Source organism: Neofelis nebulosa, chromosome 17 (assembly GCF_028018385.1).
Source record: "Neofelis nebulosa isolate mNeoNeb1 chromosome 17, mNeoNeb1.pri, whole genome shotgun sequence".
Classification (NCBI taxonomy): domain Eukaryota; kingdom Metazoa; phylum Chordata; class Mammalia; order Carnivora; family Felidae; genus Neofelis; species Neofelis nebulosa.
Window position 1 is genome coordinate 13180523 of NC_080798.1, and position 19448 is coordinate 13199970.

The 19448-nt window shown below is 51.6% G+C and overlaps 1 protein-coding gene across 2 annotated transcripts; it reads left to right on the forward strand.

Annotated features, from left to right (window-relative positions):
* Positions 1-1936: 1936 nt before the first annotated feature.
* Positions 1937-12356, forward strand: LOC131498907 (carcinoembryonic antigen-related cell adhesion molecule 4-like). 2 transcript variants are annotated; one of them, XM_058706422.1, is made up of 8 exons: positions 1937-2109; positions 2939-3298; positions 7551-7829; positions 9270-9390; positions 10369-10421; positions 10718-10749; positions 11176-11217; positions 11476-12356. In XM_058706422.1, the coding sequence occupies exons 1-8, from the start codon at positions 2046-2048 to the stop codon at positions 11539-11541; spliced, it is 1017 nt and encodes a 338-aa protein (XP_058562405.1). In that variant the 5' UTR covers positions 1937-2045; the 3' UTR covers positions 11542-12356. The 2 variants fall into 2 exon arrangements, with proteins under 2 accessions (XP_058562405.1, XP_058562407.1); XM_058706424.1 differs by lacking the exons at positions 1937-2109; positions 2939-3298 and adding an exon at positions 3314-4476.
* Positions 12357-19448: the final 7092 nt, after the last annotated feature.

The window sequence follows — 19448 nt, forward strand, 5'->3', positions numbered from 1 at the left end:
GGAAGCCCTGGGAACCCTCAGCTGAGTCTCCAGGTGGGCTCTGTGCGGAGGCCTAGAGCAAAAGCAGGGACACAGACGACACGGACGCAATCCCCCCCTCCCGCCCCGTGCTGTGATGAAGAAACAGGGCATTGTGGTGTCCAGCCCCCTCCCCACAAGCCAGTGCCTCTTCCAAAGTCTCAAGAGACTCTACTGGGTCATTCCTTGAAACCTCAAGGACAGAGAGTTCCTCCTAAGGGAGCACATCTCTCTGGGTTGACAATTCTCCTGACTCACGATCAGGAATCTTCTGGACGGTGCCTGTCCACTCCCTGGGCTCACCCTACCCTGAAATGGAGTCAGGCAACCCAGGACCCACAGGGACCAGGACCCAGGCTGCCCAGGGCTCAGGGCCCACACATCCTTTGGAGCCCGGTCAGGATCCCTGACCCAGCATTGCCTCCAGGGGCAACATAGGGACACGCAGGCAACACACGGGGAATTAAAATGTGAAGCTGGCTTTGTTTGCCTAAGGAGGTAGAGGAGCCTGATTTCCGTCTCTTTCTCCAGGAGACCCTTCTGAGTCCCTCCCATGTGGCTGTTCTGTCCTGCCCACTAGGATGAGTGGGGCCGAGGAGCACCCTGATCTGTCAGGGGTCCCTGTGCAGCCCCCACTCCTTGCCTGGCACCAGCCACGGGGGAGACAGGGTGACCACAGGAAAGTCCCTCAGGCAGAGGACACGGGCTGCCCAGGACGCTCAGGAGCACACGGCCAGCCTCTCGGCCACAGTGCAGCCAGCAGACACATAGAGGAAGGGTCTCCTTACGATCTTCCCTCGAGGATCAGGGAACCTCCCGCCACCGGACCTCCCCCCACCTCTTCTCTTCCCGGGACACACAGGACACTGCCTGCACACCTGGAACCTGAGCTCCTGAGACACTTGGTCCCGGGTCTCAGTCCCTGGAAGCAGAGGCCGGGCTGGGGACACCCAGGGATGGAGAGTGGGTCCCTCACCAGTCATCACCCTGCTTGCCCTCTTCTCACCCTCAGAGCATTACTGTGACCTTGCTGCCAGGAGTCAACGCAACTTCCCCAGAGCATTTGAGAACACTGGGGGGACCCCGTGCCCCGCTGGGCTTCTCTGATACAGATGGAAAGAATCCCCTGGGTTTGGGGCCTCTGGGGCTCTGTGTGCGATGCTGACAGACTCGAGGCCAGGACTCAGCAGAGGCCAACTCGGAGTAGGGAGGAGGCTCGTCCTCTGAGAGAACCAGGTCCCCGTCAGCCTGGCTATTCAAGTGTGCCTGGCCCAGGACAACCAGCCTCACCTGAGAGCTTGTTAGATGCAGACTCTCAGGTCCACACCACACTGCTGAGTCAGAATGTGCATTTTACAGGATCTGCAGACCCTCTGTGGGTGCAGGAAAGAAGGAGGTGGCCCCACTCTCACATCCTGGGGTCTCAGCCTGGCTGGCCATCTGCTGAAGCAGCATTTCTAGGGGTCATGAGGGCATTTGCGAGCTTTAGAAAGTTCCACAGGTGATTCCGATGCCCGGTGGGGGTAACATCCCTGTGAGGAGAGTTCCTGGGGTAGCCCCTCGGGCTCCTGCTCTGAAGAGAAAAGCCACATGGGGAGGGGAGAGGGCTGCAGGGGGCTGACTGTGCGCCCTGACCCTGAGCTGTGGGGAGCGCCCAGGACACCAATGCCACAGGCTTGTGCTTGTCCACACAAGGGCATTGTGTGCGCACTCGCATGTGGTGGGAAATCCCAGCTGAAGAGGGAGAGGCCTCAGCAGTTCCCAGGGAACCCAAACGTAGACGAAATGAAAGGGGAAGGAGACCAGGAGGCCAGGAGTGAGGGGAGGGGAGGAGAGGGGAAGGGGAGGGACCGGGCAGAGACCCTGCCCCTGCCCACGTGACCCGGCCAAGCTCTCCTGCCCCCAGAGGCGGCTCAGCACAGAGGGAGGAAGGACCACAGAACCAACTTGTGACAGCGGTGCTCCTGAGCATTTCTGGAGCCGAAGCTCTCCTCACAGAGGGAAGGACAGAGCAGGCAGCAGGCGGCATGGAGCCCCCCTCGGCCCTTCCCCGAGGAGGGCGTGTTCCCTGGCAGGAGCTCCTGCTGGCAGGTGAGAGGGACGATCCCCTGGGTTAAGGGTGAAGGGAAGAGAGAGACTGGCTGCGGTCTCCCAGGGGAGGACTGGGCACCGAGAGGGGACATGGGAACAGGGCAGGGCAGGACAGGGGGTTCCCGGCTCAGCAACAGGAAAATCTCATGATCTGGAAGAGGCGAGCGAGCGACGTGCTGTGTCCCAAGTTACTCATCACTGAGGGTTGAATTTTGGAAACGATGTGAGCAACCAGGGACCCTAAACGCTGCGCCTCCCACCAACTTGAGATATTGACAGATCAATGCTGGGCCCTGGGAACACTCATTCATTCATCCACAGGTATTTGCAGCCGGCCCCACCACTGGGGCACAACACGGATCAGAGTCCCTGCCCTCCCTGAGCACACTTCTCTGGGGAGAAAGACAGACAAGCAAAGACACAGAATGGGAGGTCGGGCATTGACAGGCCATGAAGGGAACAGAGCGGGAAAGGTCAGAATGTGAAGACAGAGGGTCTTTAGAGGAGGCGGTGTGGGCAGGCCTCTCCCAAGGACCCCTGAGTGTGAGCAGGTACCTGAGGGCAGTGAGGGAGTGAGCCCATGGACATCTGAGGGAGAGTATTGGAAACAGAGGAAATCACAAGTTCAGAAGCACTGAAGTCATGGCAGTCGTGCCACTGACCTTGACCGGTAGGACACACACACACACACACACACACACACACACACACACGCTCACCCCTGGGCCCAAGGCTGAGCGATTAGGACTTGCTCAGTCTCCAGGGCCACATCTTTCCGTCCCAACACATAGGCCAAATATTGACCCAGGTCTTCTCTCTTCCCTCCTAGTCTCACTCCTAACCTTCTGGAACCCTCCCACCACTGCCCAAGTCACTGTTGAATTGGTGCCGCCCAATGCTGCCAAAGGGAAGGACGTTCTTCTGCATGTCCACAATCTGCCTGTGAATCTTATAGGCTTTGGCTGGTTCAAAGGGGAAACTGTTGAGCCCCGTAGTGAAATTGTATCATATGCAGCAGACTCACAAGAAATTACCCCAGGACTTGCACACAGCGGCAGAGAGACGTTATATCACAACGGATCCCTGCTGTTCCAGAACATCAACCTGGAGGACACGGGATACTACACTGTACGAATCTTAAAGAGAAATTTTCAAATTGAAATAGTAACTAGACGGCTCCGTGTATATCGTGAGTAATTCCTCTCTCACCTCTGGTGTCGGGTGGAGTGAATTCTACTTCGTACACACAGGATTGACAGGCCTGGACTGTGCCTCCCTTCCCTTCTGCATTTTGTCCCAAATGGTGTTTGAGCATTTAGTGCAGGACACACAGAGTAGAGATGAATTTCCTAAGATTGCAACTCCTTTCCTGGCATCCAGACTCTATGACCATCTGAGAAAGACCATGCAGGTCACGGTCAAGGCCAGGCCCGAAGGGGCCCTGGGATCCTCACTAGAGCTCAGCCCAGAAGGCCCTTGCCCAGAACAGTGCCTTGGGGCTCCTGAGTCTCATGACCCTGGGGACTCTGTGCCAGGGTGGGGTAGGGCTCCTGGGCAGGGCTGACAGGGAGCAATGATTTCCCAGCTGCCCGAGTCCTGAGCCTCTGAGCTGGTCACCAGCCAGCGCTCGGTCTCCAGATCTACATCTGGAGAGAGGCATGGGCAGCACCGACATAAAAGGCTCCAGTCCATTAGCCAACTGCTGTGGGGGACTTAGGAGATTCCAGCGGAGGGTCAGCACCCCCAGGGAGGAACAGAGCAGAGAGATGCTCTTGACGGCTCTTCCTCTCCCAAGAAGGAGGCCCAGGGAGGGAGCCTTGTCTTGTGGAGGCAAGAGTAAGAGAGGCCATTTGATTGGCCGGCCGCGATATACCATTTTAGGGCCAGGTATTTAAGGATGGTTAAAGGTTACTTCACAGGCATGGCAGGTGGAGATCATTTACCATTATTCCTGTTGTATTAGGGGGAAACTGAGGCCCAGGGAGGTATAGTCACTGACTCAGGGTCACACAGGCTGATGGGCTGCTGGGAGCACAGCCCTGTCCTCTCCTCCATCAGAGGGAAGGGTCCTGGTGTGGGCAGTGAGAGCAAATAGAGAGGCTCATTCTGTGTTTACTCTACAACTAATGACCCCCAGCAGCAACCTGAGTCAGCATGCCCCGGCCGCCCCTCAGGTGGCCCATCCTCACCTCCTTGTGCTGGACTTGAAATCACTGAGTGTTTCCTGGTGTGTTGGTGTCCCTCCCACTGGGGTGGAATTCCCTTCTCCTTCTGACTCTGCACCTGAAACCAGCACAGGGCCTTGCCTCGTCTATAACTCTGGCACTCGCCTCAATAAGTGCACAGTCAAAACTATCACAGTCTCTGGTAGGTGGATCCCTGGAGCATCTACATTAGGCACTATGGTGAAGGTCTGCCTGGTTTTCAGAAAAGAGCCGAGGTGAAGTTATTTTCACTTGCTTGTGACACAGATCTGTCTCTGAACTCTCCCATCACATGTCTGCAGATGCTTCCTCCTCTTGCTCTCTGAATTCTCATCGCAGATCATGAGATCTGAGATCTGAGATCTCCCAGTCCAGTCTCCAATGTGGGGAGGGGAGTCTGTCAGCTCCAGAAAACCCCACACACATATAAGGGGCCTTTGCAGATGGGGAAGAAAGAAGGGTCCTCAGGGTCAAGTTGCTTTTTGTTGTTGTTGAATTGCAGAAGTGCTTTATATATTCTGGATATTAATCTCTTACCAGCTATGATTTGCAAATGTTTTCTTCCAATCTGTGCATTGCCATCACTGTTCGTTTTTTGTATCTGTTTTTGTTTTTGTTTTTTGGTTTTGGTCTTGGTTTTGGTCAGGGAAATTTAGCTGACACACAATGTAACATTAGTTTCAGGTTCAGAACATAGGGATTGGACAACTCTATATGTTATGTTATGCCCACCACAATGTAGCTACCATCTGTCACCATGCAATGCTATTAAAATACCATTGACTAAGGGCACCTTGCTGACTCAGTAAGTAGAGCATGAGACTCTTGATCTTGGGGTTGTAAGTTCGAGCCCCACATTGGGTGTAGAGCTTACTTAAAAATAAAATCTTTAAAAAAATTTAAAAAAAATCATTGACTGTGTTTCTATCTGTGCATTTCCTACCTGAGTCCTGTTCATTCCATAACTGCTACCATCACTCTCTTGATTGTGCTTTTGGTGCACAGAAGTTTTCTAACTCAATACAATCCAATTCATCTATTTTTTCTTTTGTTGTCTTTGCTTTGGGCGTCATATCTAACAAATCTTTGGGAAATACGGGTTCAGAAAGTTTTTGCTTTATGTTTTATTCTAAGACTTTTACAGTTTTGACTCTTATGTTTAGATGTTTGATCTATTTTAAGTTAATTTTGGAGGGCAGTTATGCTTACCACTATACCACCAAAACATACTATTTTAAGGTATTTCTGTACATGATGTAAGGTCAAGGTCCAATTTTATTCATTTGCTAGGATGCCCAGTGTTCCCAATACCATTTGTTTAAAAAAATTTTTAACACTTATTTGTTTTTGAGAGGCAGAGACAGAGCATGAGCAGGGGAGGGGCAGAGAGAGAGGGAGACACAGAATCCAAAGCAGGCTCCAGGCTCTGAGCTGTCAGCACAGAGCCTGATGCAGGGCTCAAACTCACAAACCGCGAGATCATGACCTGAGCCGAAGTCGAATGCTTAACCGACTGAGCCACCCAGGCAGCCCCCAATACCATTTGTTGAACAGATTTTTTTATGCATTGAATGGTCATGACAACCTTATTGAAAATCATTGAACCACATATATTCAGTTTGTTTCTGGGGTACCTACTGCATCCCATTGGCATTTCGGTGCCTATCTTTATACCAAGCCCATGTTATTTTAGTTGCTGTAGCTTTGTAGTCAGGAAGTAGGAGTCCTCCAAATTTGTTCTTTTTTCAAAATAATTTTGGCTATTTGAGGCCCCTGAGATTTCATGTGAATATTTGGAAATTTCTATTTCTGCAAAATCTTTCCTTAAGAATTTGATAGGGGGGGCACCTGACTGGCTCAGTCGGTAAAGTATGCGACTCTTGATCTCTAGGTTATATGTTCAAGCCCCACGTTGGGTATAGAGATTACTTAAAAATAAAATCTTTAAAAAAATGATTTTGATAGGGATTACATTGAATCTGTGGATCTCTTTGGGTAGTATTGTCATCTTAACAATATTAAGTCTTACTATCCATGAACATGGGATGTCTTTCCATTCATTTGTGTCTTCTGTAGTTTCCTTCAGTGATGTTTTATAGATTTCCATGTACAGTCTATTGCCTCATTAGTTCATTCCTAAGTATTTTATTCTTTTTAATGTTAATGTAAATTAAATTGTTTCCTTAATTTGGGAAGGGGTTATTTCATTATTAGTGTATAGCGACACAAGTGATTTTTGCATGTTGACTTTGTATCCTGCAAGTTTGTTGAAATTGTTGATTAGTTCAACAGTTTTTGTGGAATCATTAGAGTTTTATACATATCATTTCATGTCATCTACAAACAGACCTAATTGTACTTAATCCTTTCCAATTTGATTGAGTTCTACTCTTTTTCTTCAAATTATTTCAGCTTGGTCTCCTATACTCTGTTGAATATGGGTGGTGAAAGTGGCATGTTTATGTACTACCTGATCTTAGAGGAAACGCTTTCCGTGTTTCACCATTGAGTATAATGCTAGCTGTAAGGGTTTCATATAAGGCCTTTATTATGTTGCAGTAGTTTTCTTCTATTTATAAGGGTGCCAGTATTCTGTATACCATACCCGATTCTCTACAGAAGTTTTTCACCCTGAGATTCAATCCACAGATGTAGAAGTAAAAGGCTCCAGAGGGAGAAATCCTATGGATTGAAAACTGTTTGGTCCCTAAGGTGATGAAGACTGGGTGGGCTGCTCTCATTTCCTAATAAATTATAACCGTGCAAATACCTTCCCTATTTTATGTAAAGGTGCCTCAGACTCAGAGATAGAAGGCCTGCAAGCCTTCCTCCCCACCATACACGAAAAGGTATATAAGGAGTGAGGCTTGATCTATTAAAGTCATAGAAGTTCAAGAAAGGAACCACACAGGAGCCCATGGGAAAAATTCCACCTGCTGATGAGGATGCTGGACATGGGCTAAGAGGTGTGTGGTGCTGATACTACAGAGATGTTCAGGCAGACCAGGCAGATGACTGAGGGCCAGAGGGGGACCTGAGGGTCAGAGGGAGAGGTACAGCCCCCTCCTTATAGATCGCCACCTGAACAAAGACACTCATCCTTCTGCAGACATCAGGGCGATCCTCTGGGGCACCTTTACAGAGCTCAGTGGGGCCCTCGGCGTGACCGAGATCTTGGAAGACAGAGCAAGGCCCCAGGCCCCCTCTCATTCTGTCACCTCCTCTGTTTCTCCACAGAGCCAGTGTCCCAGCCCTCCATCAACATCAGCAACACCACAGCCACAGAACATAAGGACTCTGTGGTCCTGACCTGCTCCACAAATAACAAAAAGGTCTCCATCCGGTGGTTCTTCAATGGCCGGAGTGTAAACCTCACAAAGAGGATGAAGCTGTCCCAGGACAACAGGGCCCTCACCATAAGCCTCGTCAGGGTGGAGGATGCCGGGAATTATCAGTGTGAGGTCTCCAACCGGGCCAGTTCCAACAGAAGTGACCCCATCAGGCTGGCTGTGAGCTGTGAGTGACCCTCGACCTCTCCCCCTTCCTCCCTGTATATTTCATGGGCAGGGTGTGTGTGTGAAATAGAATACAGGTCTGGGGGAGGTGGGAGCCTCCTTCACAGCCTCTACAGCAATGTGGATGAGATTCCCGGAATTAGACTAATCTTGTTAACATCTTGGTTCTGCTTTATACCAGCTGTGGGACCTCAGACAAGACACTCAACCTCCAGAACCTAAGTTTCCTCATCTGTAAAACTGGAAAGAACGGCTGGGTCTTAGGGCTGTTCTGAGGGTTGTCACTATGAGGTTAATGAGATCTTAAATCCTGAGACAGCATCCTACACAGGTTCAAGGCTCAGTCAAATTTAGCAGTTCTTGTTCTTTTGTCATTGACGTTGTTGTTATTAGCCGTAATGTCCCGTGGAGCTGGGATTAAGTGTTGTCTCAACTCGGTCCAGTTCTGTGACCTTCACTACTTTACTGAAGCCCTTGACACTCTCAGACTGTAATTTGCAGAGTGGGGTTGACACATGGCCGCCTCATGGAAGCAGCAGATGAGATAAACACAAAGTATTTTCCATGTGCCTGGCCCAGCGCTGACCTCGAAAGCAGTCAGCTAGTGTTATCTTCACTAATCCGTGTTGAGTGGACAAGTAGGGGCCTCCCTCTAAGACCATCAATGGTAATAGAAAGGAAGAAATGTGGAAAGAGGCATAATGTGAGAATAAGAAAGAGAGGCATTAGGAGGAAAATGAACAGGATGTGGGCACTGGCCACAGTTTTGGGCAGAGGAGGGCAACATGAAGATTCAAGTCCAAGGTTTCACTATAAGGATAGAAAGGACACAGCAGGGGGAACCTGGGCAGCTCACTCCATTAAGAATCCAACTCTTCTTTTTTTTTCTTAAGTTTTTAAAAAAGTATATTTATTTTCAGAGACAGAGAAAGAGAGTTGGGGAAGGGCAGAGAGAGAGGGAAAGAATCTCAAGCAAGCTCTGCACTGTAGGCACAGAACCTGATGTGGGTTTGAACCCACGAACCATGAGATCGTGGCCTGAGCCAAAGACACATGTTTAACCAACTGAGCCACCCAGGTGCCCCAAGCGTTCAACTCTTGATCTCAGATCAGGCCATGATCTCATAGTTCATGGGTTCAAGCCCCTTGTTGGGTTGTGCACTGATAGTGGGGACCCTGCTTGGGAGTCTGTCTTCCCTCTTTCTCTGCCCCTTCCCTGCTCCCACTCTCTTTCTCTCTCTCTCAAAAAAAATACACTTAAAAAAACAAAAAAGAAATGACACAGCAGCCGAGGGGGTGGGGATGCTGTGGAGATAACACACATCATCCAGACCTCGATGGCCATTCCTTCCTCCCTAACCAGGCCCTTCCCCCGAGCCCTCATGGCTTCAGCAGATATGACTTGGGACTCATTCCTCCTCCCTTTTGCTTCTTATTTCAGATGGAAGAAGCCCCACGGGCCTCCCTGTGGGGACCAGTGTTGGCATTGCAATTGGGGTCTTGGTCGGGGGGGCACTCGTGGCTGCCCTGGGGTATCTCCTGCTCCGGGTGAAGACGGGAAGGTACGATGGCATTTCCCACACACGATCCTGTCCACCACCCCTCCCCCACCCCAGCAGACTCACCAGCAGGCAGACGCCGTCCTGACTCGGGATTCTGGGCTGGGTGTCCCAGACCTCCCAACTGCCCCCTGGATTTCTCCTCTGATCACACCTGGCTCCTTCCTCACCAGCTGCTGCCCGGGGCCCTTCCTCCACAGCTGCCTCTGTGCTAAATTAGGAACAATCACAGAACAGCCCCTCAGGGTTGTCCTGGTTCGCTCGGCAACCCTACAGCAGTGCTCGGTACTAAGTGCACGGTGACCGGTACCTCCCGTGGTTTGTGAGTCCACATGCCCTGGGACGGGGATTTGCAGCCTCAGGACCGAGGGTGGTCCTGGCCAAGGTCACACAAGGGAGAGTGGAAGACCCTGACAGGCCGGGTGGGGTCGACCCCCAAAGTGGCACCTGCGGGAACCACGGCGCCTGATGTGTGACACCGCAGACCCTGGGCCCCGTCAGGTAGAGGTCCTGGGACGAAGCCCCTCGTCCAGGCAGATGGAGATAGAGCACGAGCCAATGTCAGTTTTCAGCATCTTCTGGCCTGAGGACTCGAGGGTCCAGCCACAGCAGGGGCACCGCATTCAGGGATCTGACATACCTGGAGCTCCCCAAGCATCCTGCACACGCAGCTGGCCGCCTTGACCCTTCCACTCACTCAGACCCTCACGTGTGATTCCTTTCCTGGGCCCTTGACCCCTTTTCAGGACACCTTCTCCTAGGTGTCCATCCGCTGCCCAGCTTCCTCTCTGGTCCGAGGATACATGTGCTCCGAAGGCCTTTTTTTATCCCTCTCCTGGGCCCTTCCCCTCCTAAATAGACTGGTGGAGAGATGGGGTCTCTAAGGCCTGCTTGGAATGAGGACCCTCCCTGTCCCCTGTTCTGACACCAGAGCTGTGACCTCTCCCTGCCCACCTCACAAATAAGCCTGATCTTTCCTAGGGCCAGTGGCCAACATAATCACAGAGAGATGGGGCACCCAGCCTGCACCCCTGGTGAGTATCCCTTCAGCCCAGGCAGCACAGGGAGCCACTCGACCTGTCCCCCAGTGTCCACTCCTGCCAGTCACACCCTGGGGCCTCTGACCACGTCCCTGGGGCTTCAGTACAGGGGACCCCAACTGGCCATACTCCCTGACCTATGGAATCTAGGTCACGGGTCAGCACCTCACAGACCAGAACCAGTGGGTCTCCCTGTGGGAGGTGCTCCTTCCCTGGTTCTCCGAGAGCTGATGACCCGGTACCTCCTGGCAGGGTGGACCCTGGCTGCTAATTCCTGTTTCTGTCCCCAGGTCATGGTCCAGTCAGCAGCTCCACATCCCCGGTAAGCCCGCCCCCTCCCCACTGAGGTCTAGGTTGTGCGGGCGCAAGGCAGAGAACCAACGAATTCAGCAGCACTGCACACACCCTGCTTCCCCCAGAGAGCCAGGACAAGGCAGGGCCCGTTCTGCCCAGGATTTGGACCGTCTTCAGGGACAGGACCACTCCCCACCCCGTCCTGAGTCTCTCCTGCCACTCTGAGCTGGCCCAAGGGGAACCCTGGAGTCTGGCCAAGGACAGAGCACTGGGAACATCAGCCAGGGGTCCTGGGCTAATAGGAGTGGGGCAAGGAGTTAAGGAGAGACTGGTCTGGGTCTGGGGTGTGGGTCAACAGGCTTGGCGAACGCTGCTCAAGAGGCAGAACGGGTCACCCCTGCAGAGAAATGACTCTCCCTCTGTCCACTGACACCCATTCTCTCCCCCTGTTCAGAACGCCCTACCCAGCCCGGGGACAGCCATTCCCATCTACCAGGTGAGTGTGGGCAATGAATGTTCAGGTCCCCCAAGCCCAAGGGGACTGAGGATCTGTCCCCAGCCTGCCCTGCCTGTGCTTTCAGGTTTAGGACACAGCAGGGCAAAAGGGCACAGGGGCTAGTGGGAGGAAGGAGGGGCCTGGGGCAGAAACCTGCCACCCAGCCAGGTTCCCAAAGAGGTGGACGCAGGACCTGAAAGTCACCCAGACATGTTCTGAGAAGCTTGCGGGGTTCAGAGGCCTCTTTTTCTTTTACAGGAGTTACAACACCCTGACAGGAACATTTACTGCCAGATCAACCACAAAGGACAAGTGTCTTCTTAGTTTCCCCTTCCCCTGGGAGCTACTCCTTCCAGGGGCCTTCCTGAGACCCCAGACCCTGGGTGGGGTCAGGTGCCGCCGCCTGAGCCAGAGAACCAGCTCTGAGCCCAGAGGATATTCAGGGACATGGACCCAGGGTCCGGGCCTTCCTGATTTCTGGAAGCCCTGACAGGCTGCCACAAACCCCGGATGGGCCAGGACAAAGGCCCCCATGTCCCAGGAAGTGGGGTTTCCCAGGGAAAGTGTCCTGGGCCCTGACCCACCAGGGACAACATGAGGGGATCTGATTAAACAGGACTCTTCCCCCTCCTTGGCCCTTTTTTGGTGAATGGTGATTTCTCTGAGCAGACATTCACCTGAACCTCTGGGGCCCTTCTCTCCTGGGTCACACAGGGAAATGTTCCCTCTGAGTTCACCAAGCCCCCACCTTAGTCCCCTGAGATAGAGGAGGGGTGAGGGGTGTTGACATGCTGGGACCACGTTAACTAGAAAAGGAGAGATCACCAGAGCTGTGGCCAAACTATGACAGCACTCAGCGGTCCTCACCCTGTTCAGGGACCAAGGCTGGAGACACCTCCAGTGTTTGCAAATGTGCACGGGGTTCTCAGGAGCACAGAACATGGGGCCTCTGATGACCACAGGAGGATGAGCTTGGAAGGAGCAGCTATAGTCAGGCACACATCCCAGGTGGGACCCCTTCATAGCCTTTTGGTGTCCTGAGCCCTTTGGTCCTCCTCACCCATCCCCAGTGGCCCTGACTGGTGTCCTTCACCAATAAACTTGCCCTGTCCCCAAATCCAGGATCCAGGGCACTGAGACCTGTCTGAAGGTTTCTCCAGCCTTCGGGATGTCCTTCCTGCTGAGGTGACATAAAGGCAGGTTGTCAGAGGAACCCCAGGGGTTGGGACCCAGAATTCATGCTCTGAGCATAGCCTTCCCGGACACTCCCATGACATCTAGCCCAATACCTCCCAGCAGTGTCCACTTTTCTCCCTGAATGGGATCTTATCTTGAAACACACCTCCTCCCCATAAATAAGCATGCAGGTCAGGGGCAGAGGGCTTCCCCCACCTAACTCACACAGGCTCCCATGGTGTTGGGACAAAGTGTCTCTTCCACCTGGTCCACAGGCCTCATCCTACTGTCCCACCTGCAGCCTCCTTCACACACCTGGGCCAGCAGCTCTCAGTCCTTCCCTGAGGCCCCTGGTTGGGTGCCCATGTGGATTCGCTTGTGTCAAGGTGCCCTGTTCACACAAAAGCGGTCCAAGCACCAAGGCACCGCACCCACGTTTCCCAGGTGGGTTTGCCATCACCCACTTGTTTCTTAGTCATGAGATGAGAGGTAAGGAAAACAAGCTGCAAAGTATCACGTCATGTTTAGCTCTGTGATGCTCCAATCGCAATGCACACTATGTTGGATTAGACAGGGTGACGCCTCTTGTTAGTTTTGTCTTGCTGCTCTAGCAAATTATTGTAAGCCTAGTGGTGGATGTCAACACAAATCAAGGTGCCCACCTGGCTGTCTCTTCTGGAGGCTTAGGAGACAGTCTGTTTCCTTGTTTTCCAAGCTGTGCCGTTGGAGTCTTCCCACGTTCCATGGATGTGGCCCCTTCCCTCACCTTCAAAACCAGCAGTGCAAAATCTTGAAGTCTCTCTGTGTCCTGTTTCCACATCACCTCTTCTTCTCTAGTTCTGCCTCTCCTGCCTCCCCCTGTCACTTATGTAAGGACCCTCGTGTGTGCCTGGATGGCTCAGTGGGTTAGACTTCCAACTTTGGCTCACGTCATGATCTCAGAAGGTCGAGCCCTGTGTTGGGCTCTGTGCTGACAGCTCAGAGCCTGGAGCCTGTGTTTCTGTGTCTCCCTCTCTCTCTCTACCTCTCTCTGTGTCAAAAATGAATAAACATTTTTTTAAAAATTAAAAAAAAAAGAAAGAACTCTTGGATTATATTGGCCCGCCTGGGTAAACTACCATAATGTCACAATCACATGGTCCTTAACTTAATCTGTTAGTCCCTTTATCATTGAAATAATCACAGATTCTTGACACAAGGGATGTGGGAGTGTCTGAGAGGCCTCTGTTCTGTCTACTGCACCCCCAAGGCCATATTCACCACAATCGTTCATGACAAACTGCTGGTGGGCAGCCTGGACTTGGTCATCTGACCATGGAGTCACTGCCTGCAGGGATGTCCACAACACCATGACTGCCCTGAGCCAGTGATGAAGGCCAGTCCACACTCCCTGCAGCCTTCTCCACCTCTTCCTTGTTAGTAATGCTCCTTGTTAAGAATGCAAAGAGAGTGGACACAACTGGAAGATCACAGCTCCCAAGCCTTGGGAATAGTTCGGTGAGCATCAGCACCATGGACAGGTGCCCCAGCCAGCCTCCTCCCAGGGGTTGAGCAGGGAGGAGGCAAGACAAAGAGACTCTGGAGAAGCTGCCTATTGCTTTTCTACATAAGAAAGATGTAATGAGGCAGAATGCTATCAGGGGGATGAGCTGCTTCTGCTCTAATTTATCAGTCATAAGCCCTTTGCACATGTCTGGATGTTACTGTTGGCACGTTGATTACAATTCCCTGCGTGGCTGTTAGCTGCATCCAGAGGGTGGCCTTGGGGAGTCTGGGAGGCTGCTCCAGCCTCTTGGGGAACCTCCTGCCCCCCCCCCCCGAGAGTCAGGCCACTGTCTTGCATACAATAAGGAAGGAATGGGGGCGCCTGGCTGGCTCAGTCAGTACAGAATGAGACCCTTGACCTCAGGGTCGTGAATTGGAGCACTGGGGGTAGAGTTTCCTCAGTAAAAGAAAAAAATGGAAAATAAAAGGAAGGAATGTTTCATGATTAGCTTCTGACCCTTAGTGCCTGACCTTGGAAACACACTCATCACCCGTCCTGGAGCGCCCCCTAAGCACAGCATCCTGTTTCCAAGCCCCAGCTGAACCCCACAGGCAGCAGGGCTGAGCAGAGCCCCTGGGCTCTTCTCCAGCTCCTCCTTGCTGAGCCCTGTGCGTGGTGTCAGAGTCCTATGCCATCTGCCCGCCCTTCCCAGCAGAGCAAACATTTCACCCAGGGGACGAGGGGGGACCTGAAGATCTCCCAGGGGAGAATCCAACATCTGAGGGTTCCTGCATCTGCCTGTGACCCCTCAGGGGAAGAGATAAGACAAGGGCACTCACAGTCACCCCCATCTTCCTTTTTCCCCATTCACGTCCCACCTGCAGAACCAACTCTGATGCTACAGACCCAGTCTTTCCCTTCCATGGGCTCGGGTCCATTGTGTCCACTCACAGTGTCCAATATATCGTCAGCTGGGTGCTCTGCCTCCATTATTTCTTTCTTTCTGCTTTTAGTTGGGTTCATTTTGCTCTTATTTTTCTGGTTCTTATAGTAGGAACTTACATTATTGATTTGAGATATTTCCTTTCTTGTAATGTAAGCATTTTGTGCTAGAAATTCCCCTCTCAGTGTGGCATAAGCTGCATCCCATAAGCAGAGGAGGGTTTTTTTTTTAGTATATTTAATTTAATTCTGTGTGTTTAAATGTTTTTTGTTATTTTGAGAGAGAGAGAGAAAGAGAGATAGCATGGGTAGGGGACAGAGGCCGAGAGAGAGAGAGAGAGAGAGAGAGAGAGAGAACCCCAAGCAGGCTCCACTCTCAGCACAGAGCCTGCCTTGGGACTCAGTCCCACGACCCTGGGATCATGACCTGCCTGAGATCAAGAGTCAGATGCTCAACCGACCAAGCTACTCAGGCATCCCAATTCTGTGTGTTTTTAAAATTTCCTTTGAAACTTGCTTTTTGACCCATAAATTATTTACAAATATGTAGCTTGCTTTCCAAATCTTTTAGGGATTTTTTTCAGTTGTCTATTATTAATTTCCAGATTCGTTACCATTTTCCGAGAACATACTCTGATTTCAGTATTTTACATTTATTCATTTTTGAGAGACAGAGAAAGAGCATGTGCAAGGGAGTGGCAGAGAGAGAGAGGGAGACACAGAATACTTAGCAGGCTCCAGGATCTGAACGGTTCGCACAGAGCCCGATGAGGGGTTTGAACCCACGAAGCGTGAGATCGTGGCCTGAGACGAAGTCAGACGCCAAACCGACTGAGCCACCCAGGCACTCCAGATTTGAGTATTTTAAATTTGGTGTGGGGCGCCTGGCTGGCTCAGTTGGGAGAACATGTGACTCGATCTCAGGGTCGTGAGTTCAAGCCCCACGTTGGGCTTCCTGCCGTCATGCAGAGCCCGCTTTGGATCCTCTGTCACCCTGTCTCTCTGCCTCTCTCTCTCTTTCTACCTCTCACTCTCTTCCTCCCTCTCTCAAAAATGAATAAATATTAAAAAAAAAACAAAGTAAATTTGGCTAGATTTTAGATATGATACAAAACATGAGCTACAGAGAATGATGAATTATACATCTCCTTTGGCCATTCTTTAATAGTAGGTCAGCTGGCAATAAATTTTGATACTCTCTCTTCATCAGGGAATTTCCTTCTTTCCCCTTCACTCCTGAAGCTAATTTTAGGAGACGCAGAATTTGAAACATGTGCCACTTCCTTCTGGCCTCCATGCTTTCAGATACAAAACCTACTGTCACTTACATTAGTGTTCCTTAATGCGCAAGGGTGGTTTCTCTGGGTGTCTTTAGGATTTTTGTTCTCTTGTCTTTTATTTTCAGGAGTTTGTTATGTGCCTTAGTGTGACTGCTCACCGTGTTTGGGGTTCTGACTCAGCCTCTTGGGTTGTCATTTCCTCAGATACCTTTTCAGTCTGCACGTTTCCCTTCCACTTCTGGTACCCAGTGGCACCAAGGTTCCATCCTTTGTTTACGGAACAGATCTCGGGACTCTGCTCATTTTTCTGTCTCTTTCCTCTCTATTTTTCAGGAGGAATAAATTCTATGGATTTGTCCTCCAGTTCATCGATTCTACCTTATGCATCATCATGTTACTATGAAGTTCACCAGTGAGGGTTTGGTTTTGTTTTTTTAAATATTGGTTACTGTAGTTTTCAGTTTCATCATTTCTGTGTTTCTTTTCTATTTTTTTTGAAGACAGAGACAGGGAGTGCATGGGTGTGGGAGTGGAGGAGAGGCAGAGGGAGAGACAGGGAGAGAGAGGGAGAGAGAGGGAGAGAGAGGGAGAGAGAGGGAGAATCTCAAGCAGGCTCCATGCCCAGGGTGGAGCTCGACTTGGGGCCTGATCTCACAACCCTGATATCATGACCTGAGCAGAAATCAAGACTTGGACACTTAACCAATTGAGTCACCCAGGTGCCCCTGTTTGGTTCCTTTTTATAACTTTCATTTTTTGCTGTGGTTTTCAATTTATTTTTTGAGCAACCTTGACACCAGTGTGGCACTTGAACTCGTAACCCCTTGATCAAGAATCATGTGCCCTACCAACTGAGTCAGCTAGGCGTCTCTCAATTTCGTGAAAAAATTTATTATCGGCTATTGAAGTGTTCTTTTAATGATATTTACTTGTTAAATCTTCGTTGGATAATTCCACAGTCATTGGAATTGGAGTCAGTAATGATCTTTGCTCAGCCAAATCGTGGTTCTCCTGGCTCTTGGTATGATGAGTGATTTTTTTTATTGTATCCTGGATATTTTGTTATTGGGTTAGTAGATTCGATAATATTTAAATCTTCATGAAAAAAATCTTTTATGTCTTTATTTTATTTTGAGAGACAGAGTGAGTGTGGGGGGAGGGGCAGAGAGAAGGAGACACAGAATCAGAAGCAGGGTCCAGGCTCTGAGCTGTCAGCACACAGCCCAACCCCAGGGCTCAAACTCAGGGCCAGCCCAAGTCCGACACACAACGAACTGAGACACCAGGCGCCCCGCCCCCTCCCTTTTTCTTATACTTTCAACATGTGGATTTTCTTATATGTCAACTATAACACAATAAGGTCCCTAAAAATTATATCTACATACATGAAATATTACTTAAAGTATACTTTAAAAATACAGAACTCAAGCAGGACGTTTTCTTCCACATTTTCCGCATGGTCCAGCAGAGGGCGGCAGAGAAACTCCGCAGCCTAGAGCTTTGGGTAGGGTGGGGGCGGGGGGGGGGTGCTGCTGATCCCCCTTGGCGCGCCCACTCCCCAGCAGGGTCTGACCCTCCCCAGCCTCACCCAGTCACAGTCCTCCTCGCTCTCCAGGCTCCCCACACTGACCTCCGTCAACCCTCCGGCCAGTCGGGTGTCTACCCCCTGAGACAGGTCCCTCTGTAGGCAGCTCAGCCCTCCACACCCTCTGTCCTTCCAGGGGCAAAGGCCCACCCACACTTCCGGTCTCAGCCAAAAGATCACTTTGTCAGGGGTGTTGACCTGACCCCCAGGCCAGCTGAGACCCCGTTACTTGCTCCTGTCACACTAGACGCTTTCCCTTCACGGCTCTTTTCTCCATTTTATTGTACTTTATTTTCAATCTTATTTAAAAATATTTTTTTTGATGTTCACTTAAGAGAAAGACAGCCGTGAGCAGGGGAGGGGCAGAGAGACAGGGAGACACAGACTCCAAAGCAGGCTCCAGGCTCTGAGCTGTCAGCACAGAACCTGACTCAGGGCTCGAACCCACGAACCATGAGATCAAGACCTGAGCCAAAGTGGAACACTTTACTCAACTGAGCCAACCAGGCGCCCCTTTTTCCACTTTACAGAGAGACAGAGAGAGAGAGAGAGAGAGAGAGAGAGAGAGAGAGAGAGAAAGCGGTGGAGAGGCAGAGGGAGAGAGAGAGAATCCACACAGGCTCACACTCAGCAGGCAGCCGACAAGAGGCTCAATCTCACCGCAGAGAGATCATGACCTGAGCCAAAATCAGGAGTCGGACATTAAATCAACTGAGCGACCGAGGCTCCCCACCTTCCCTCCATTTTAAGTGTGTCCTCAAAGCCATGATTTTCTCTGAGTGCCTGTGGCCTGTTTCAGGATCCGCGTCTGTCCTGTTCTCTTTGGAGTCCCCAGGACCCAGCCCCGTGCCCCTTGCCTGACCCTGTGCAGGATGGGACAGGAGAACCCAGGATCTACGTTTGTTTCCATCTCAGAGGGGCTGAGGGTCTCCTCCCCTGTAACAGAGGAAGCCCTGGGAACCCTCAGCTGCATCCCCAGGTGGGCTCTGTGAGGAGGCCTAGAGCAAAAGCAGGGACACAAATGACACGGATGCAATCCCCCCCTCCCGCCCCGTGCTGTGATGAGGAACCAGGGCATTGCGGTGTCCAGCCCCCTCCCCCCAAGCCAGTGCCTCTTCCAAAGTCTCAAGAGACTCTACTGGGTCATTCCTTGAAACCTCAAGGACAGAGAGTTCCTCCTAAGGGAGCACATCTCTCTGGGTGGACAATTCTCCTGCCTCAGGATCTGGAATCTTCTGGACGGTGCCTGTCCGCTCCCTGGGCTCACCCTACCCTGGAATGGAGTCAGGCAACCCAGGACCCACAGGGACCAGGACCCAGGCTGCCCAGGGCTCAGGGCCCACGCATCCTTTGGAACCCGGTCAGGGTCCCTGGTGCAGCCCCAGCATCGCCTCCAGGGGGCGACATAGGGACACGCGGGCAACACACAGGGAATTAAAATGTGAAGCTCCTTTGTTTGCCTAAGGAGGTAGAGGAGCCTGATTTCCGTCTCTTTCTCCAAGAGACCCTTCTGAGTCCCTCCCATGTGGCTGTTCTGTCCTGCCCACTAGGACGAGTGGGGCCAAGGAGCACCCTGATCTGTCAGGGGTCCCTGTGCAGCCCCCACTCCTTGCCTGGCACCAGCCACGGGGGAGGCAGGGTGACCACAGGAAAGTCCCTCAGGCAGAGGACACGGGCTGCCCAGGACGCTCAGGAGCACACGGCCAGCCTCTCGGCCATAGTGCAGCCAGCAGACATGTAGAGGAAGGGTCTCCTTACGATC

Bases quoted from the DNA above. Each gene is read 5' to 3' on its own strand.
- LOC131498907 (XM_058706422.1), top strand. From the start codon at position 2,046: ATGGAGCCCCCCTCGGCCCTTCCCCGAGGAGGGCGTGTTCCCTGGCAG. The intron at 3,299-7,550 runs GTGAGTAATTCC...GTTTCTCCACAG, and splicing joins TAGACGGCTCCGTGTATATC to AGCCAGTGTCCCAGCCCTCC. The intron at 10,750-11,175 runs GTAAGCCCGCCC...CCCCCTGTTCAG, and splicing joins TCAGCAGCTCCACATCCCCG to AACGCCCTACCCAGCCCGGG.